The sequence below is a fragment of the Octopus sinensis genome, linkage group LG16 (genome assembly GCF_006345805.1).
Source record: "Octopus sinensis linkage group LG16, ASM634580v1, whole genome shotgun sequence".
NCBI classification, from domain to species: Eukaryota; Metazoa; Mollusca; class Cephalopoda; order Octopoda; family Octopodidae; genus Octopus; species Octopus sinensis.
The window spans coordinates 54,630,141-54,647,536 of NC_043012.1; the positions used below are offsets into that span (position 1 = coordinate 54,630,141).

The 17,396-nt window shown below is 38.8% G+C and overlaps 1 protein-coding gene across 1 annotated transcript in view; it reads left to right on the plus strand.

Annotated features, from left to right (window-relative positions):
* Positions 1-950: 950 nt before the first annotated feature.
* LOC115220328 (cytosolic carboxypeptidase 2-like) overlaps positions 951-17,396 on the plus strand; it is a 115,455-nt gene continuing 99,009 nt past the window's right edge. Inside the window, 3 exon segments of the mRNA XM_029790428.2 lie at positions 951-1,039; positions 1,379-1,475; positions 14,485-14,546. Coding sequence (XP_029646288.2) covers positions 14,508-14,546 — 39 coding nt within the window. The 5' untranslated portion in view covers positions 951-1,039; positions 1,379-1,475; positions 14,485-14,507.

The window sequence follows — 17,396 nt, forward strand, 5'->3', positions numbered from 1 at the left end:
TGAGAGGGATGACCCTTATGCTAGAAGTAGATCTGCTATGGACTTACCATTTAGAAATGTTCTCAAGAAAAATTTAGCAAACACCAGAACGTAATCGAGCAAGACAAAGCAACAAAAATATAGATTAATTATTAGTGGTACGACCATAGCGGATCTACTTCTAGCATACGGGTTGTCCACATAGTGGTCATCCCTCTTATATGTATATATAGATAGATGGAGCCAAGCTTAAGCCATCAAAATGCCCATAGATTAAGTTATATTTAGTAGAAACATGTTAAACATTATTAAGTCGGACGAGGATCCATACTTAGTAAATAGTCTTAAAAGTTGGTCGAGGCGACAACCGTTATACATAGATATTAATTCATGGGGTACAAAAATATATTTCTTTAAACTTTGTATAAAATAGCGTGATACGATAATGTATAATTGTTCGGCAGTCTGTTTAACATCAGAAAATGAAATAATTCGAGGAATGAAAAATTTTTTACAAGATTTATAAATTAATTTACAACAAAGTACAAACGTAATAAATTATCTCGTGGGGAAAATGCAATATATATATCTGAGCAAAGTCTAATGAAATCCAAACAAAATTTCTAAAATAGCTACAAATTCTTAATTGTTAAATATTAATTTATAAAAAAAGAGATATTTTATAGACAGATGCTGGAGAATTCATAGATAAATTAAAAGATATATCTTAACTCACCATCTTTGCCTCTATGCTCAACTAAGTAAGCAACCGGAAAGGCTTAATCAATACAAACGGAAGTAGAACTCGACCCGCACACAACTGGCGTCCGATTGATTTAATTATGAGCATTAAATTTTCAGATAGTTATCAAAATCTTGCTTAAGAATTAAAACATAAATTATTGAAAATTTATTAGAATTGAAATAACTGTGATTGAAATTTTAAATTTATAACACTATTAGTAATCATTCTGCGAGATCACTGCGCATCTAGCAACGCGTTGTTGGTGACGTTTTTAACCCGGGACTCTTGAATTCTCAAATTAACATACTTTCAAAGGTTTGTGCCTTGATAAACATTATTTTGCATAGTTTTAGTTTGGAAGATCGAGTGATCTTTTCATTATTATTTATTGTTGTTGTTTTTTAATTATACACATATTTATATATCCTTAACTTTATGAAGAAATATTCCTTTTAATTAATGTTGTGAGTGAAAGTTTCGTGGTTGTACTTGTTTGACAAGGGATTTTGAGCTGAGCTCGTGTGTTGAAACTGAAATAATTGTATCGTGTCTAGAAGCGAGGTTGCCTTTTAAAACAATAATACATTTTTGATATATGTGTAGACAATAAGTAAATAGCACCGTCACAGTAAATTCCTGAAAATTATTTCCCAGGCTGGAATTTGAATTTAGATTGTAGAGAGAGAGAAAAACTCGACGCAGTCGAAGATTGAAATAATGAATTTGAGAATGTAGGGGTTTACAAGGAACGGTCAGTATAAACTCCTTAATGATGTTAAAACATTTAGAAGGTTGATTGATGAAAGATGTCTTGCGGTATTTAGTCACGGCTTTCCGTTCTGAGTTCAAGTCCTGCCCAGATCACCTTTGCCTTTCATCCTTTCGGAATCAATAAAGTATCAGTCATGTACTGGGCGTATAATTGATTGCCTCTCCTCTTAAAATTGCTGATTTTATGTTTAAATTAGAGACAATTATTTTAATTATTTCAATGGCCAGGGTAGTGGGGGTGGCACCTATACAGCCTCTGAAACTGCAGTAAGATGAATTCGAACAAGATTACTTACAATTTAATGGAAATATGAATTAGTCAGGCATCTCTCAGATTTATCAAATCTCCTTAGGTAAACAGTTGGGGTCCATTCTGAGAGATATAAAGAGTTGTAGTGAAAAAATGCAGGCATGTATGCCAGTTGAAAAGAATGATCGAGGAAAATTATCCAGGGGTTCCTTCTGAATGAAGAACAAGTAGTTATTCTAAATAATGCTATATGCTAAAATATTTTAATTAATTAAGGTTACACCCATAGTTAGGAGAAAAAAACACACTGACCAATAGCATTACCGTAAATCCTCGAGTATAACACGCAGGGGATTTTTAGGGGGCTGTACCTCTGAAAAACCTAAACCTTGTGTATAATACGCACTCCTTCTCTAACTTGAGTCAAGGAGGTCTATATAACATCCTTGGTTTGTAAAATGTATATGGTAACGTCCTTTGTTATTATTGTATATATAACATAATGCAAACATGTAGCTTTTTTGTGCATTTTGTTTGCAGAAAATAAAGAAATGACAGTAATAACATTTAATAAATGTTGCTTATTGCAGGTTATGGATGATCCTTTTATGACTTCATTGCTTTCAGGCTTAGCTTAAGGTATTTTCGAACCCGACATCACAAAATGCATCTGAATAAACATTGCCTGGCAGCAAATAGAGACTCGGACATTGCTTAGAAAATAATTTTCATTTTTAACCTCGTATATAGTACGCATTAGGGATTTTGACCTTTAAATTTTTGGGGGAAAATGCGGATTATACTCAAGGATTTACGGTATATCAGACTGAATTCTTGCCAATGACAAAGTAGCAAGAGTGAGCTTTGCATTGCATAGAAATGTGTCTATTTCATTGGACTGCTGGCCTCAACCATGTCATAAATACGTTCATCATTTTTACTTCCACCTTTCCATGCTGACATGGCTTAAACAGTTATTTTGGGGGCAGTGCTTTTGTGGCTAGTTATTACCTTTCTTAATACCAACCCTTGTAGTTGCTTCTTATGACATGCAGAATACACGTCACATGTCATGAGCAAAGACATGCAGAAAACAGCGTTGCCCTGGTCCCAGGTGAGATGCAATAAGCTCTACTGCATTGGTATGGCCCCAAATTCTCCAGGAAGATTATCTGTGACTAAAACTGCTCTCTGGCTGAACCAGGAATGCAAATAACACAGTGGAAGACCAAAGAAGTGGTAACTGGACAGCTTAACCATCAATGTGTGCTCTGAAGAGGTCATGGCTGATGTAAAATGATGGAGGAAATGCAAACAAGTTGACCCAGCACTGAAGTGGTGGATACACTATAGTAGTAGTAGTAGTAGTAATATGAAGGCATGCACTGTAATGTATCCACCATTTATTCGTTTGTGATTCCCTATTCTTGGTGGACGATGCTTTTTGCACTACGCAGGCGACAACCTTCCAACCCGTGGGTCCATTTGGGTATTCATTGCTGGTGAGAGTTTTATGAGGTTGGTGCACAAATCCTACCTCAATCTCTTTTATGACAAACAGAGAAAATGTTGGGTCTATTCTTTGGTATGCCACACGGTCCCCACACGGCACTAGAGCAACATGAGAAATTAGGTGTTTTGCTCAAGAACCAATGCACCACCCTGTCCTGGAATCACACCTATGATCTGGCAATTGTAAGTGTAACACCCTAACCACTAAGCCATATACCTTCATAGTAGAGTGTACAATATTATCTAATGTGTTTGTTCTCTTTATAAGACAAGATATGACTTGAGGTTGACCTGGTTGTTGGTACTTTTAACATCAATGTTATTGTTTGGTTTTCATGCAAGCCATGTGTCTTAGTATTCTGCATAGTTCTTCTACTTTTTATACCTTAGTTCACCTAGCTACCAGGAGTAGCTTCCAAAATATCTAGGATAGACTCACATTTTATCCAGATGGAAATTTGTTTCTTATCTGCCTGATATTATAAACTCCACTCTGAGTGTGTAGTGGGTGCTTTTTATGTGCCACTTGCACAGGAGCCAGTCAGGCAGCCATGACATCTATCACTATCCGAACGTGATCGATGCCAGGGTCGCCTGACTGGCTTCTGTGATGGTGGCACGTAAAAAGCACCCGCTACACTCTTGGAGTGGTTGGCATTAGGAAGGGCATCCAGCTGTAGAAACTCTGCCAGATGAGATTTGAGCCTGGTGCAGCCGCTGGCTTTCCAGACCTCAGGCAAACCATCCAACCCATGCCAGCATGGAAAACAGATGCTAAACGATGATGATAATGATGATGACGGTCAAGTTATGGTTCTCTTAAAAGCCCTTCAAACACTAGGAGATACTCAAATAACAAGTGTGACAAAATTTACTGTAGCCTCATCACCATCATCATCATATAACATCCACTTTCCATGCTGGCATGGGTTAGACGGTTTGACATGAAGGTGGCTAGCAGGGAACTGTCTAGACTCCAGCTTTCTACAGCTGGATACCCTTCCTAACGCTAACCACTTAATAGTGTACTCGGTGCTTTTTACATGCTGCTGACATATTTTATTTTATTCTTGTTATATTCATTTTACCTACCAACACATAAAATTATGTAAAGACAACACCATGTAAAACCTCTGTGTGGTTTGTTCATATGCTAGAAAGAGCAGACAAATCTTTCCCCCTACCACTACCATCTTAAAAAAGTAAAAGACATTGGATAATATAGTCCAAGATCCTCCTACAAAGACTGGACGGTCATGGCTTGTTCTCCTTTTTTCATAAGTCAGATCAGGGTTGACCTGGGGCTAAACAGCTACAGGTAAAAAGCTAATATGGTTCATGTTTTTGGCTGGGAAGGCTGAATCATTCAGTGTAGTGTAGATTGGCTATAATAAACACAAGGCTGATGTAGCTGTGTCAGCTTATAATCTCAGAATCAATATCTTCACTACTTTACTTTGACATCAAAGCACTGTATGCATATTCCAGAACATGTTGTTGTTATTGTTGCTGATGCTGTTGCTGTTCAGTCTTGATCAAGCAGACCTATGATCAACAGTGTAAGGTTCATGACATCTCGACATTTTTCTATGTCAGGTACTACTACAATATGCTGTTCCTTTTCCTTTTTGAAAACAGCAGGTTGTGATGGGAGAGAAAATTTGACTGCTATTTCTAGCAAGTCAAGTGACCACATAGAGGCACCTTTCTTACCTCAGAGCCTGTTAGCATGTCAATCAGTTGAGATGAATGACATCCATCACTTGCAATGTTTTCTTTATATCTGGCATAATAAGAAAACAAATAAGGTGGTGAGTTGGCTGCATTGTTAGGGCATTGGGTAAAATGCCTTTGGTATTTGTTCTGCATCTCTGAACTCCAAGTTCAAATGTCACCAAAGTCATCTTTATGATTTTTCCTTTCAGGGGTCAATAAATAAAGCATCAGTTCAGTCCTGGGGTCAAATCTTCTTTGCCAAGGATCTGTTGGGCTTAAAAATGCCTGCAACATAGGCGTAGGAGTGGCTGTGTGGTAAGTAGCTTGCTTATGAACAACATGGTTCCGGGTTCAGTCCCACTGCGTGGCACCTTGAGTAAGTGTCTTCTACTATAGCCTCAGGCCAACCAAAGCCTTGTGAGTGGATTTGGTAGACGGAAACTGAAAGAAGCCCGTCATATATATGTATATATATATATGTGTCTGTGTTTGTCCCCCCAACATCACTTGACAACCAACGCTGGTGTGTTTACGTCCCCGTAATTTAGTGGTTCGGCAAAAGAGACCGATAGAATAAGTACTAGGCTTACAAAGAATAAGTCCTGGGGTCGATTTGCTCGATTAAAGGCGGTGCTCCAGCATGGACGCAGTCAAATGGCTGAAACAAGTAAAAGAGTAAGAGTAACATATATGTCAGGACAGTGGTCCTACAGCTTTATCAGAAGTTGAGAACCCACCACCACTATGACCATCATCATTTAATGTCCACTTTTTCCATGCTTGCATAGGTCTGATGGGATTTGTTGAGGCAGATTTTCTACAGCTGAATATATTTCCTGTCACCAGTCTTCACCTGTTTCTAAGCAAGGTAATATTTCCCTTTGGCCAGGCATGTTTTTTTAGTGACACAATGGAAATGGAGAACCTCACTTGTACAACAAGGATTCTCCTTTACAACCATCTCACAATGTCTTGTCAAGAGTACACACAAATACATATACAGCAGAATTCTTTCAGTTTCTAACAAATCCACTCACAAGGCTTTGGTCAGTCTACCAAAGATGCCATGCCATGAGATTGTACCTACAACCACTTGGCTGGGAAGCAAGCTTCTCAGCCACACAATCACACTTGTGCCTGAAAAAAGATTAAAAAAGAAAACACTTAAAAACTCTAAACTAAAAACTGGTGGCCTTGAAAGAAGTTAACTGGCATTTTTCATTAATTTTTTATATTCCTAACATGAAGACAATGTCACAAATTGACCCCAGTACTTAACAGATGCTTGGGCCTGATGAAGCCTTCTGGCTTCACAGACCCCAGTAGAACCGTCCAACCCATGCTAGCATGGAAAACGGACGCTAAATGATGATGATGATGATGATGATGATGATTATCAACCCCCAAAGAATGAAAAGAAAAGCTTGCTCTAGTGCAGGGATCAAGGAAATTTTTAATCAATTACCCCAAAATATATTTATTTATGCTGACATTACCCCTTTGATCTGAAATTAAGAAAACCATAGATTCTTTGAATTCAAAAGGTTTATTGAATATGTTTATATGGAGAATAGAATTATAAATATAAAACGTATAAAACAAATGGGATAAATATGGTATAACATCTCCTAACCATGTCCATTACATTGGACAAAGGCATTATTGCCAGAAGAAAACTTTCTGTCGTCACAAGGAACATATTTGTTTTATATAATTTTACTTATGTCTAATAAGTCCTCATTACCCACACAAATTTCATTTTTACCCCACTTGGGATAATTTACCCTGGTTCACTGACCCCTGCTCTGATGGTATTTGAAGTCAGAACAAAGATGCATTGCTAAATACCATATGGTATTATAGCCACTGTTCTACCAATCCTGACAATCCACAATCCACAATACCCAGTCTTCAGTGAAATAACATTGCTAATGATATATTTCTGATCATAATTATCATTGGATATGTTATTTAATCTCCTTCAACTGGTTGAGTCGTAGGGAAACTCTCATATTAAACACTGTATCTTGAGTATTTTAACCCTTTATTGTTTAAACTGCCCATATTCAGGTCAAATATTCTACTTGGCCGTGCCCAGCCTCTCACATCTACCTTACAATCATCATCATCATTATTTAACATCCGCCTTCCATACTAGCATGGGTTGGACAGTTTGACAGGAGCTAGCCAGGTCAAAGACTACACTAGGTTTCTGTGTCTGTTTTGACATGGTTTTTAGAGCTGGATGCCCTTCCTAACACCAACCACCTTGAATCAGTGGCACCAGCACAAGCAAGGTTAGTTTTGGCATGGTTTTTACAGCCAGATGACCTTCTAAATGCCAACCACCTTACACTGTGGACTGGATGCTTTTTATGTGGCACCAGCATTGTAAAAATAAACAATCATTTCAATGAAATCTCTGAAGCTATGAGAGAATTCATGATTAATTCAAAACAATGTGAATAAATAAGCATTCCATTTCACAGAGTAACCCAATTGCTAAATGGTCAAATATGGCAGAAGTCATCCCTTGCCATGTCTGAGCAGTAAGAGAAGAAGAATCAAACCTTGTACTGGACTGGTATTTTATTTATGAACTCTAAAAGAGTGAAAGACAAAGTTGGCATCAGCAGGATTTGAACACAGAATAACGAAACAAATACTGTAAAGCTTTCTATTCAATGCTCTAACAATGCTGCCATCTCAGTATTTGATCACCAACACATGGATCATGAACCCACATGTGTGTATGGATAAGGGCAGCTGCATAAAGAAGTGCTAAGCTCTAAATGTGGAGGGTACCTGTGGAAGGGGTAGAGCCAGGAATACGTGAGACAAAGTGGTGAGAAAGGATCTTCAAATGCTGGACCTCACTGAGGAAATGACAAGAGACCGAGAGATGTGGCAATTTGCTGCACTTGATAAGACATGTCTAGCTAAATAAAAACGCTGCCTTACACTTATACAGGCTTGTCTTTCAGGTGCCAGTGCTACTTAAAAAGCACCCATGCTGGTGCACCATAAATACACTCATGCTGGTAGCACATAAAAGGCACCCAGCATACTCTGTTAAGTGGCTGGCATTAGGAAGAGCATCCAGCCATAGAAAGCCTGAGTCTGGGCAGCTCCGTGTCAAACTGTGTAACCCATGCCGGCATGGAGAGCGGGCATTAAATGATGATGATGATGAGTGTTTCTGAGCAAAACATTTATAATAATAATGAAATTATTGTATACAGTGCTCAGGTGCACCACAACTTGTCGAAAGTGCATATAAAGCATATGCAGTAATGTACAAATGTCTCGGAAGCGAACAGTGTATGAGTCAGATACATGCTTGCGTGTGTATGGAGGGGAGAAAATCAGGTGTAGTGTTGGCAAATCTCAGGAAGCATGGAAGTTTTGAAGGATGCAGTGCTCCGACAACTAACAACTGATGCCAGCAGTTTGTTCCATGCTTCAGCAACTTAGCTTGAAAAAATGTTTCCGAAAGTCATGGGAGCTGTGCTGTTTTCTGACTTTGTAAACATGTCCACGGGTGTTAGACAGGTGGAGTTTGAAAAGGTGCTCAGAGTTATTGTTAGTAAGATAGATGGTTAATAATTTTATGGGTGTCTGCCAAGCCAGCTGCCAGACGTTGGAGTTTCAATGTATCCATGCCCAGGGAAATAAGGCGTTCAGAATATAGCAAATGCCTGATGGAGGGTATTCTCTTGGTTGCACATCGCTGAACGGTTTCCAAATGATTAATATCCTGGGAAAGATAGGGGTTCCAGATCGATGATGTAAATTCCAGGTGAGGCTGCACCATAGCTATATAAAGTCTTTTATTTCACATTTGCTTATCTGTGCCATTTTGCCATGTAAAAAGTGGATGTGCAGGTGCCACTTAAAAAGCACCCTTGCTAGTACCGTTTAAAAAGCAACTCTGCTGGTGCCGTGTAAAAAGCACCCGTGCTGATGCCATATATAAAGCACCCATGCCTTATACCACATATAAAGTACAGATGCTGGTGCCATCTAAAAAGCACCCAGTACACTCTGTAAAGTAGTTGGCATTAGGAAGAGCCTCCAACTGTAGAAACCATGCCAAAACAGACAATTGGAGTCTGGCACAGCTTGCCAGCTCCCGTCAAACTCTCCTAGCCATTGCCAGCATGGAAAACAAATTTTATATTTTTTTTGTAATGACACTCATCAGGAGGAAGATGCAATGGCTATCGCGTTTGCAGGCTTTTGAAGACTGCTGAGATTGATTTGGTAATGTTCAGCTTTAACTTCTCAATGTGAATGTCTGTGGGTAGAAAGAATATCAGAAGTGAAGAAAGAAAAGAATTCCTGAGGAGGAAGGCTTGAAAACAGAGGGTGGTGGTGTTAATAGGCAGTGTTGTCTTAAGGCATGGGTTCACTGGGTGCTTCACTGGTTTTGGGGTCCAATTCAAATCTACCTATGCTGTGACTTGCAGTCAATAAATAAATACCATAGAACCAATGGAACTGATTTACCCAGGGGTCAATAATACTGTTAAGACAACCCTCGTAGTGATGGGAATGTTACCTAACTATCTGGGAAGTGGTTCTCTATCAATTTGTTTTTTATAGTGTACAAGAGATTTAAAAGTCAATTACTAGTGCATTTTGCATGGAACATCAAAAGTTATTGGCACACTTTGCATGAAAAGTTTAAAATTACAGCACACTTACCATGAAAAATTTTTAAATTACTGCACACTTTGCAAAGATCCAACATATTCTCTTACAGCTGTTTCAATTAAGCCTAAAGATTAACTAAATCATTATATTAAGCAAAATCTCATCTGAAGGGCAGAAAAAAGATATTCCATTAGGCTATTAGGTGTTATGTTTTCAATATAAACTATGATTTATATATAGACCTATTATTATTATTCACAATATTAGGTAATGAACCATTAATGAGGCTAATTTAACTTCTAATTGATTGAGTATATATATGTAGGTACAAGCGTAGCTGTGTAGTAAGAAACTTGCTTCCAACCACATGATTCCGGGTTCATTCCCACTGCACAGCACCTTGGGCAGATGTCTTCTACTGTAGTCTCAGGCTGATCAAAGCCTTGTGATTGGATTTGGTAGATGAACTGAGAGAAGCCCATTGTGTGTGTATGTATGTATATATACACACACACACATGTGTACATATCTATGTGTCTGTCTTTGTCCCCACTCCATTGCTTGTCAACTGATATTGGTGTGTTTACGTCCTTGTAACTTAGTTCGGCAACAGAGCCTGATAGAATAGGTGCAAGGCTTACAAAGAATAAGTCCTGGGGTCAATTTCTTCAACAAAAAGGTGGTGCTCCAGCATGGCTGTAATCAAATGATTGAAAGAAGTAAAAGAATATACCAAAACAAAGAGTTACTAATGAGGGATTACTTCATAAGCTCTCTCTTTTAACACACCAGGCTCAGAAACAGCTGTAAGTCAAATTTTACTACAATAAAGAAATATGTAATGACCATAATTTATGCCTTGTCTTTATATATATATATACTAGCAGTATCGCCCGGCGTTGCTCAGGTTTGTAAGGGAAATAACTATATAAGCATTTTTAGAGATGTAAAGTATAATAGCCATCTCAATATGGCTAACCACAAAGGGGGGTGTTACTGTAGCTTTTTACGTTCTGAGATTTAATAATACATTTTTAGAGAGTTACTTCCTTTATATAATAGCGAAAAAATGCATTAAAAATGATGGTAATTTTTTTTTTAAATCGTAGACTCATCGTAGACGCACGCTAATACCCAGAAGGGCTCGATATGAATCACGACTATAAGATACCCGCTTTTGGTTACACTGCACCGCAAAATGTGGGAGTAGTTAGGAATCTAAATCGTAGGAGACAGACACACAACTTCACTTTTATATATAAAGATGTATATATATATATATATTGTCCAACCCATGCTAGCATGGAAAACGGACGCTAAACGATGATGATGATGATGATGATGATGATGATATATAAGGGGGTACTGAAAAGTTCCTGGCTTTGATAAAAGAAAATACAGGAGGATCCTGTATATTCCCCTCTCAGAATCACACACACTTATTGCAGCTGTCCTTCAGATTTTCTAAGCCCTGTAAAAGAACTTGGGAGGTTCGGCCCCCAAGCAAACCTTTCATGATGCCCTTAAAACCAGGGACTTTTCAGTACACCTCATATGTGTGTGTGTTTGTATGTCCCCTTGTCTTGACATCATGTGATGGTTGTTAACAAGTGTCACCATCGTACAAGCAGTATTTTTTGTTTCCAGTCTTCCATGTAAAAATGTATCTGACTGTGGGAAAATAATACTTTGCTTGGAAATAAATGAGGGTTAGCAACAAGTGGGTCATCCAGGTGTAGAAAAGCCTGTCATGAATTCTGTCCTGTCCATGCAAGCATAGAAAAGCAATCATTAAAACAATAATTACGTGTGTGTGTTGGTTGATGCCAGGTCTGCCTGACAAGCTCCCATGCTGGTGGTACGTAGAAAACACCATCCGAACATAGCTGATGCGAGTAATCCCAGACTGGCTCCCGTGCTGGTGGCACGTAAAAAGCACCTTCCAAATGTGGCCAATGCCAGTACCCCTTGACTGGCTCCTGTGCCAGTGGCACATAAAAAGCATCATCCGAACATGGCCGATGTCAGTATTCCTTGGCTGGCCCCCATGCTCATGGCACATAAAAAGCACTATCTGAACATGATCGATGCCATGTCCGCCTGACAGGCTCCTGTGCTGGTGGCACATAAAAATCACCCACTACACTCTCGGAGTGGTTGGCGTTAAGAAGTGCATCCAGCTATAGAAACATTGACAGATCAGATTGGCACCTGGTGCAGCTGTTTGCTCTCCAGACCTCAGACAAACTGTCCAACTCATGCCAGCATGGGAAATGGATGCTAAACGATGATGATATATGTCAATTTAAATGCACAAATGAAAGAGCTACTAATAATTTCATTATGTGTTATATATATATATATATATATATATATATATATATATACATAAATAAATAGATGGAGTTAGACGCAGGTGTTATTCAAATTCTTTTACTTCTGACACGTTATATAATAGCATTCAGTTAATCACTATTCATATCCATCATTTTCTGTTAAAATGTCTTATTGATTTTTTCATTTTCCTGAAGAGAAGATTACATTGTTTTATACCATTTTATGCCTTTGGAATAATACCAGTGATATCTTCGAAACATATGTGGGAAGTAAAAGAACTTGAATAACACCTGCGTTTAACTCCATTTATTTATTTATATATATATATTATACGAAATATTTCATGTAAAACCGAAGTTTCTACCTTTTTACTTGTGTGATTCTTTTTGCGATCCTGGTAAACTATTTATATACTTTTTCTGTGTTAATTGTTAACAAGGGAAAAATATACATATCTATCTATATATAATGTGACTGTGTGTGTACCGTTGGCGATTTTTTTTCCTCCGTCTTCCCTTCTCTGGATCTTTCCTTTTCCTATGTTTCTGATGAAGAGCTCCACTCAAAACGTAAAACCCTCCTTCTTCCCTTCCTTCCTGAGCGTCCAATAATACAATATTTGTTCCACGTCCTTGCGTTGTTGTGTTTTCATGTTTGGATTAACTATATATATATATATATATAATGCATAAACAGAGCCTGAAAGATTTTTTGAAGGTACATGGAGTATTTTATAAATATGCCTGTTCAAGTGTCATAGAACCATGAAAAGATTAGTAACTTTTTCAGTTCCGTATTTAAATTACTATTTACTCCTCACTGGATAGAATACATTTTGTATTGATTCTTTAAATTATGTCTATACATATATAGAAACCGTTCAGCAACATGCAACCAAGAGAATCCCCTCCATCAGGCATTTGCCATATTCTGAATGCCTTACTTCCCTTGGTATGGATTCATTGAAACTCCGACGTCTGGTAGCTGACTTGGCAGACACCCATAAAATTTATTAACCATCTATCTTACTAACAATAACTCTGAGCACCTTTTCAAACTCCACCTGTCTAACACCCGTGGACATGTTTAAAAAAGTCAGAAAACAGCACAGCTCCCATGACTTTCAGAAACATTTTTTCATGCTAAGAGTTGCTGAAGTATGGAACAAACTGCTAGCATCAGTTGTTAGTTGTCAGAGCACTGCATCCTTCAAAACTTCCATGCTTCCTGAGATTCGCCAACACTACACCTGATTTTCTTCCCTCCATACACACGCAAGCATGTATCTGACTCATGCACTGTTCACTTCCCAGACATTTGTACATTACTGCATATGCTTTATATGCACTTTTTGTGGTGCATCTGAGCACTGTATACAATAATTTCATCATTATTATTATATACATATATCATCATCATCATCATCATCATTTAGCGTCCGTTTTCCATGCTAGCATGGGTTGGACGGTTCAACTGGGGTCTGTGAAGCCGGAAGGCTGCATCAGGCCCAGTCAGATCTGGCAGTGTTTCTATGGCTGGATGCCCTATATATCACATGACTGACCAGGCTATCAGATGTTGCTACACATCGCTAGTCACAATGCGCTTCACATTGTTTTTGCCTTCAAATGACGCCACCTCACTGGCTAAGCAAGCAGGCCATATATATATATATATATATATATATATATATATATATATACACACATATACATACATACATATACATACACATACACACATATAAGTAAAGGTTATTTGCCAATGGAATATGGCTTCCCTGAAAGGGACGATTGTTACTGTTGTTTAGCCCTAGGAAACATCGTTTCCAGTTGGCTATACGACACAATATCTGTGTTCTTATATTTTCAAAAACACCCCCATCCAGCACAAAGCAACATCTGTGGACCGGCTTCTTTGTACTGGATGGAGGTGCTGGACTCCCTTTCCAAAAACATAAGGGCACAGTTATTGTGTCGTATAACCAGCTGGAAATGATGTTTCCTGAGGCTAATCAACAGTAACAACCGTCCTTTCCAGGACTGCCACATTATGCTGGCAAATAGTCTTTACTTTAAAGAACTTGCCCAAGGTCCCATTGTGTGGCACCTTGGGCAAGTGTTTTCTACTATAGCCTCGGGCCGACCAAAGCCTTGTGAGTGGATTTGGTAGACAGAAACTGAAAGAAGCCCATCGTATATATGTATATATATATGCATGTGTGCGTTTGTCCCCCTAGCATTGCTTGACAACTGATGCTGGTGTGTTTACGTCCCTGTTACTTAGCGGTTCAGCAAAAAGAGACCGATAGAATAAGTACTGGGCTTACAAAAGAATAAGTCCCGGGGTCGAGTTGCTCGATTAAAGGCGGTGCTCCAGCATGGCCGCAGTCAAATGACTGAAACAAGTAAAAGAGTAAAGAGTAACTGCTAATGAATATCTGTCTTTGAGAGATTTAGAAATAAAAATGTTTCTATTTATATATACTTAAATTTTCTTCCTTCTTTTTTTCAATCAGCCCCATCAAGCACTGAATTCGAGATGTCAATGGATATGGCAAATGTATCCATTATACATTCAGTGAGTATTCTTATGAACATTATCAAAAGTTAGATCATTATCATTGCCGCTGCCACCACCACCACCACCATGAACATCATTCTCGTCTTCAGTATAAACCCTCATCAACAATATCATCACCATCATCATCATCACTACTGCAGTCACCACCACCACCACCACCACCACCACAATCATTGTTATCATTATCATCAAATTTCCCATGCTCCTTCTGCACAGTGTGTCTCACCACTCGTCGCCTATGCCCCCACCCCTTCCATATCCTCCTTGGTTTTCTACTTGGGATCACTTAACGCCTCTCTTTTCTCCTACCACCCACCAGCTTTATTACATATCCATAGTTACAGGGGCAGGTATGGCTGTGTGGTAAGAACCTTGCTTTCCAACCACATGGTTCCAGGTTCAGTCTCACTGCATGGCACCTGGGCAAGTGTCCTCTTCTATAGCCTTGGGCTGACCAAAGCCTTGTGAGTGGATTTGGTTGACAGAAACTGAAAGAAACCCATCATGTGTATATGTATGTAGATATATATATATATATATGTATATATCATCATCATCTTCATCACAAGGCTTTAGTTGGCCCGAGGCTATAGGAGAAGACACTTGCCCAAGGTGCCATGCAGTGGCACTACACCCGGAACCATGTGGTTTGTACATACATTTTCTAAGCCATTCATTTATACCTCTTTACTCCCAGGGTACAGGGTGTGATACACCATCAAACCTTTCTTTGTGTGTATGAATGCTCAACATAGTGGCTTACTCTCTGCTAGAATTTCCGCTGCAGCTCTTAGCAATGATGTCTAACATTCTTCTTCTGTAGTTGTCTCACTGAGATGAGAGCATGAGTGGTACTTTATCCTGAGACAGACCCTGATTGCATCTCATCTAAACTATTCACCTTCCTTACTAATCTCTCTCTATATATATACAAACGGCAAAATGTCTGTGTGTGTGTCCTTTATACAAATCCACGATTTTTCAGTTAGAGGGCTCGCACTTTCTATGGTCATTGAAAACCGTCCAAGGGTGGTCGTGCACATCTTTACATTTCCCCTGCCACCCTGCAAAGCCATTAAAAAAAAATTCAATAAACCAACCCCTTATGTTTCGGGTAACAAAAGTCTTTAATTCAAGGGATGTGACTTACTCCAGCAGAATAAGTACTAGGCTTACAAAGAATAAATCTTGTAGTTGATTTTTTCCAGCATGGCCACAGTCACATGACTGAAACAAGTAAAACAATAAAAAAACTATGCCATTTTAATCCCGAGCAAGGCCAGGTATCTCTTTGTGTTACTTTCGTAACTTGATCAATCAGTTTGATTATTCTATAGTTGGTTCTTTGTAGATCAGTCATGGACATACTGAATGGCTTGCCTAACGAAAAATCATCTTCAATTTTTTTAGTAGTGGAGCCCACCTGATGAGACAGTGCCACGTGACAACTTGCCGGGGCTGCCTGCTGGAGCCTAGCTGCAGGTATTTAAAGGGAAAATTTTGACAAGTCAGTCAGTCACCAGCTGACACTCACTGACGATATATCGAAGAGGCCAAGGAACAGAAGAAAGGAAGAAGACATGCACCAAACACCAGAGCTGAAGACACCTACGAAAGGGGGAGGGGCCCACCACGTCAAAACGGTAGAGGAGTAGGGGCCGAAACCGGACGTGGTTCCTCCTGATGATGTCTTGAGCTAACTGGATCCTATAAAGGAGCTGTTGTGGTAGCAGACCACGAAACACTGTTGTAATTCTTCCGTAGCGGAGCCCACCTGATGGTGAACAATGTATCATGCAGCTCCTTCTCAGAAAATGAAACCCATGCCTGTTCTAGAGTATTTCTATTTCCTTTACAGCAGTTGATGATGAGACTGCCCCGCCAGTCATTGAGTTTGACACCTACTTTTTTTCCTAATCAATTGCACTGTCACTCTTTCTGTTACATTTCATAATTTCCTTCCTTCTACCTTCCTTCCTTTCTTTCTCTTTCCTTAAACTCCCTTTTTTTTTCCTAACTGATCTTCCTCTCTTTCTCCAATGCTATTCTAATGTCTCTTCCATTTCTCTGCTTCCCTCTCTCTTTCTCTTCTTTGCTTCACAGTTTCTCTTATTTTAATGGTAAGTTCTTCTCCTATCTCTCTTCCTCTCTCTCTCCTACTATCTTGTGCTTCTCTACCTTTTCCCACTCTTCATAGAAAGCTTTTCTGCTTCCACTCTTGTCGGCTCTTCTTTACTTTATTTTTACTTTAGTAATTTCTTTTGCTGCCACTCTCTCTCTCTCTCTCTCTCTCTACTACCATCTCTTAATTCTTTCCACCTTCCCCCCCGCTACTATTTTTGACTTCCCTTTCTCTCCCATTCTTTCTACCCCTCCTCCTCTCTCTATCGCCTATTCCTTTTGTTTCCCTCCTATTCTATCCCTTTCCCTTCCTCATTTACATTTCTATATCTATTATCATTCAAATTTCACATTTGGTGCTCATATTTGAATACCATTTGCATCTTTCCTTTATTATACAATTGCAACTGTATTTGAAATAGCATTTCTTCAATTTCTTCTTTTACTTACAATTGCCTTTCGATTAATAAAGTTTCCATTAATATTGTTATATTTCAGGCTGGTAATTTTTTTTTTTTCCTTGCCAAATAAACTCATGTCCTATATATTCGTTCTTCACTCATTTATTATTGTTCTTATCTTATAAGGCGGCGAACTGGCAGAAACATTAGCACGCCAGGCAAAATGCTTAGCAGTATTTCGTCTGTCTTTATGTTCTGAGTTAAAATTTCACCGAGGTCGACTTTGCCTTTCATCCTTTTGGAGTTGATAAATTAAGTACCAGTT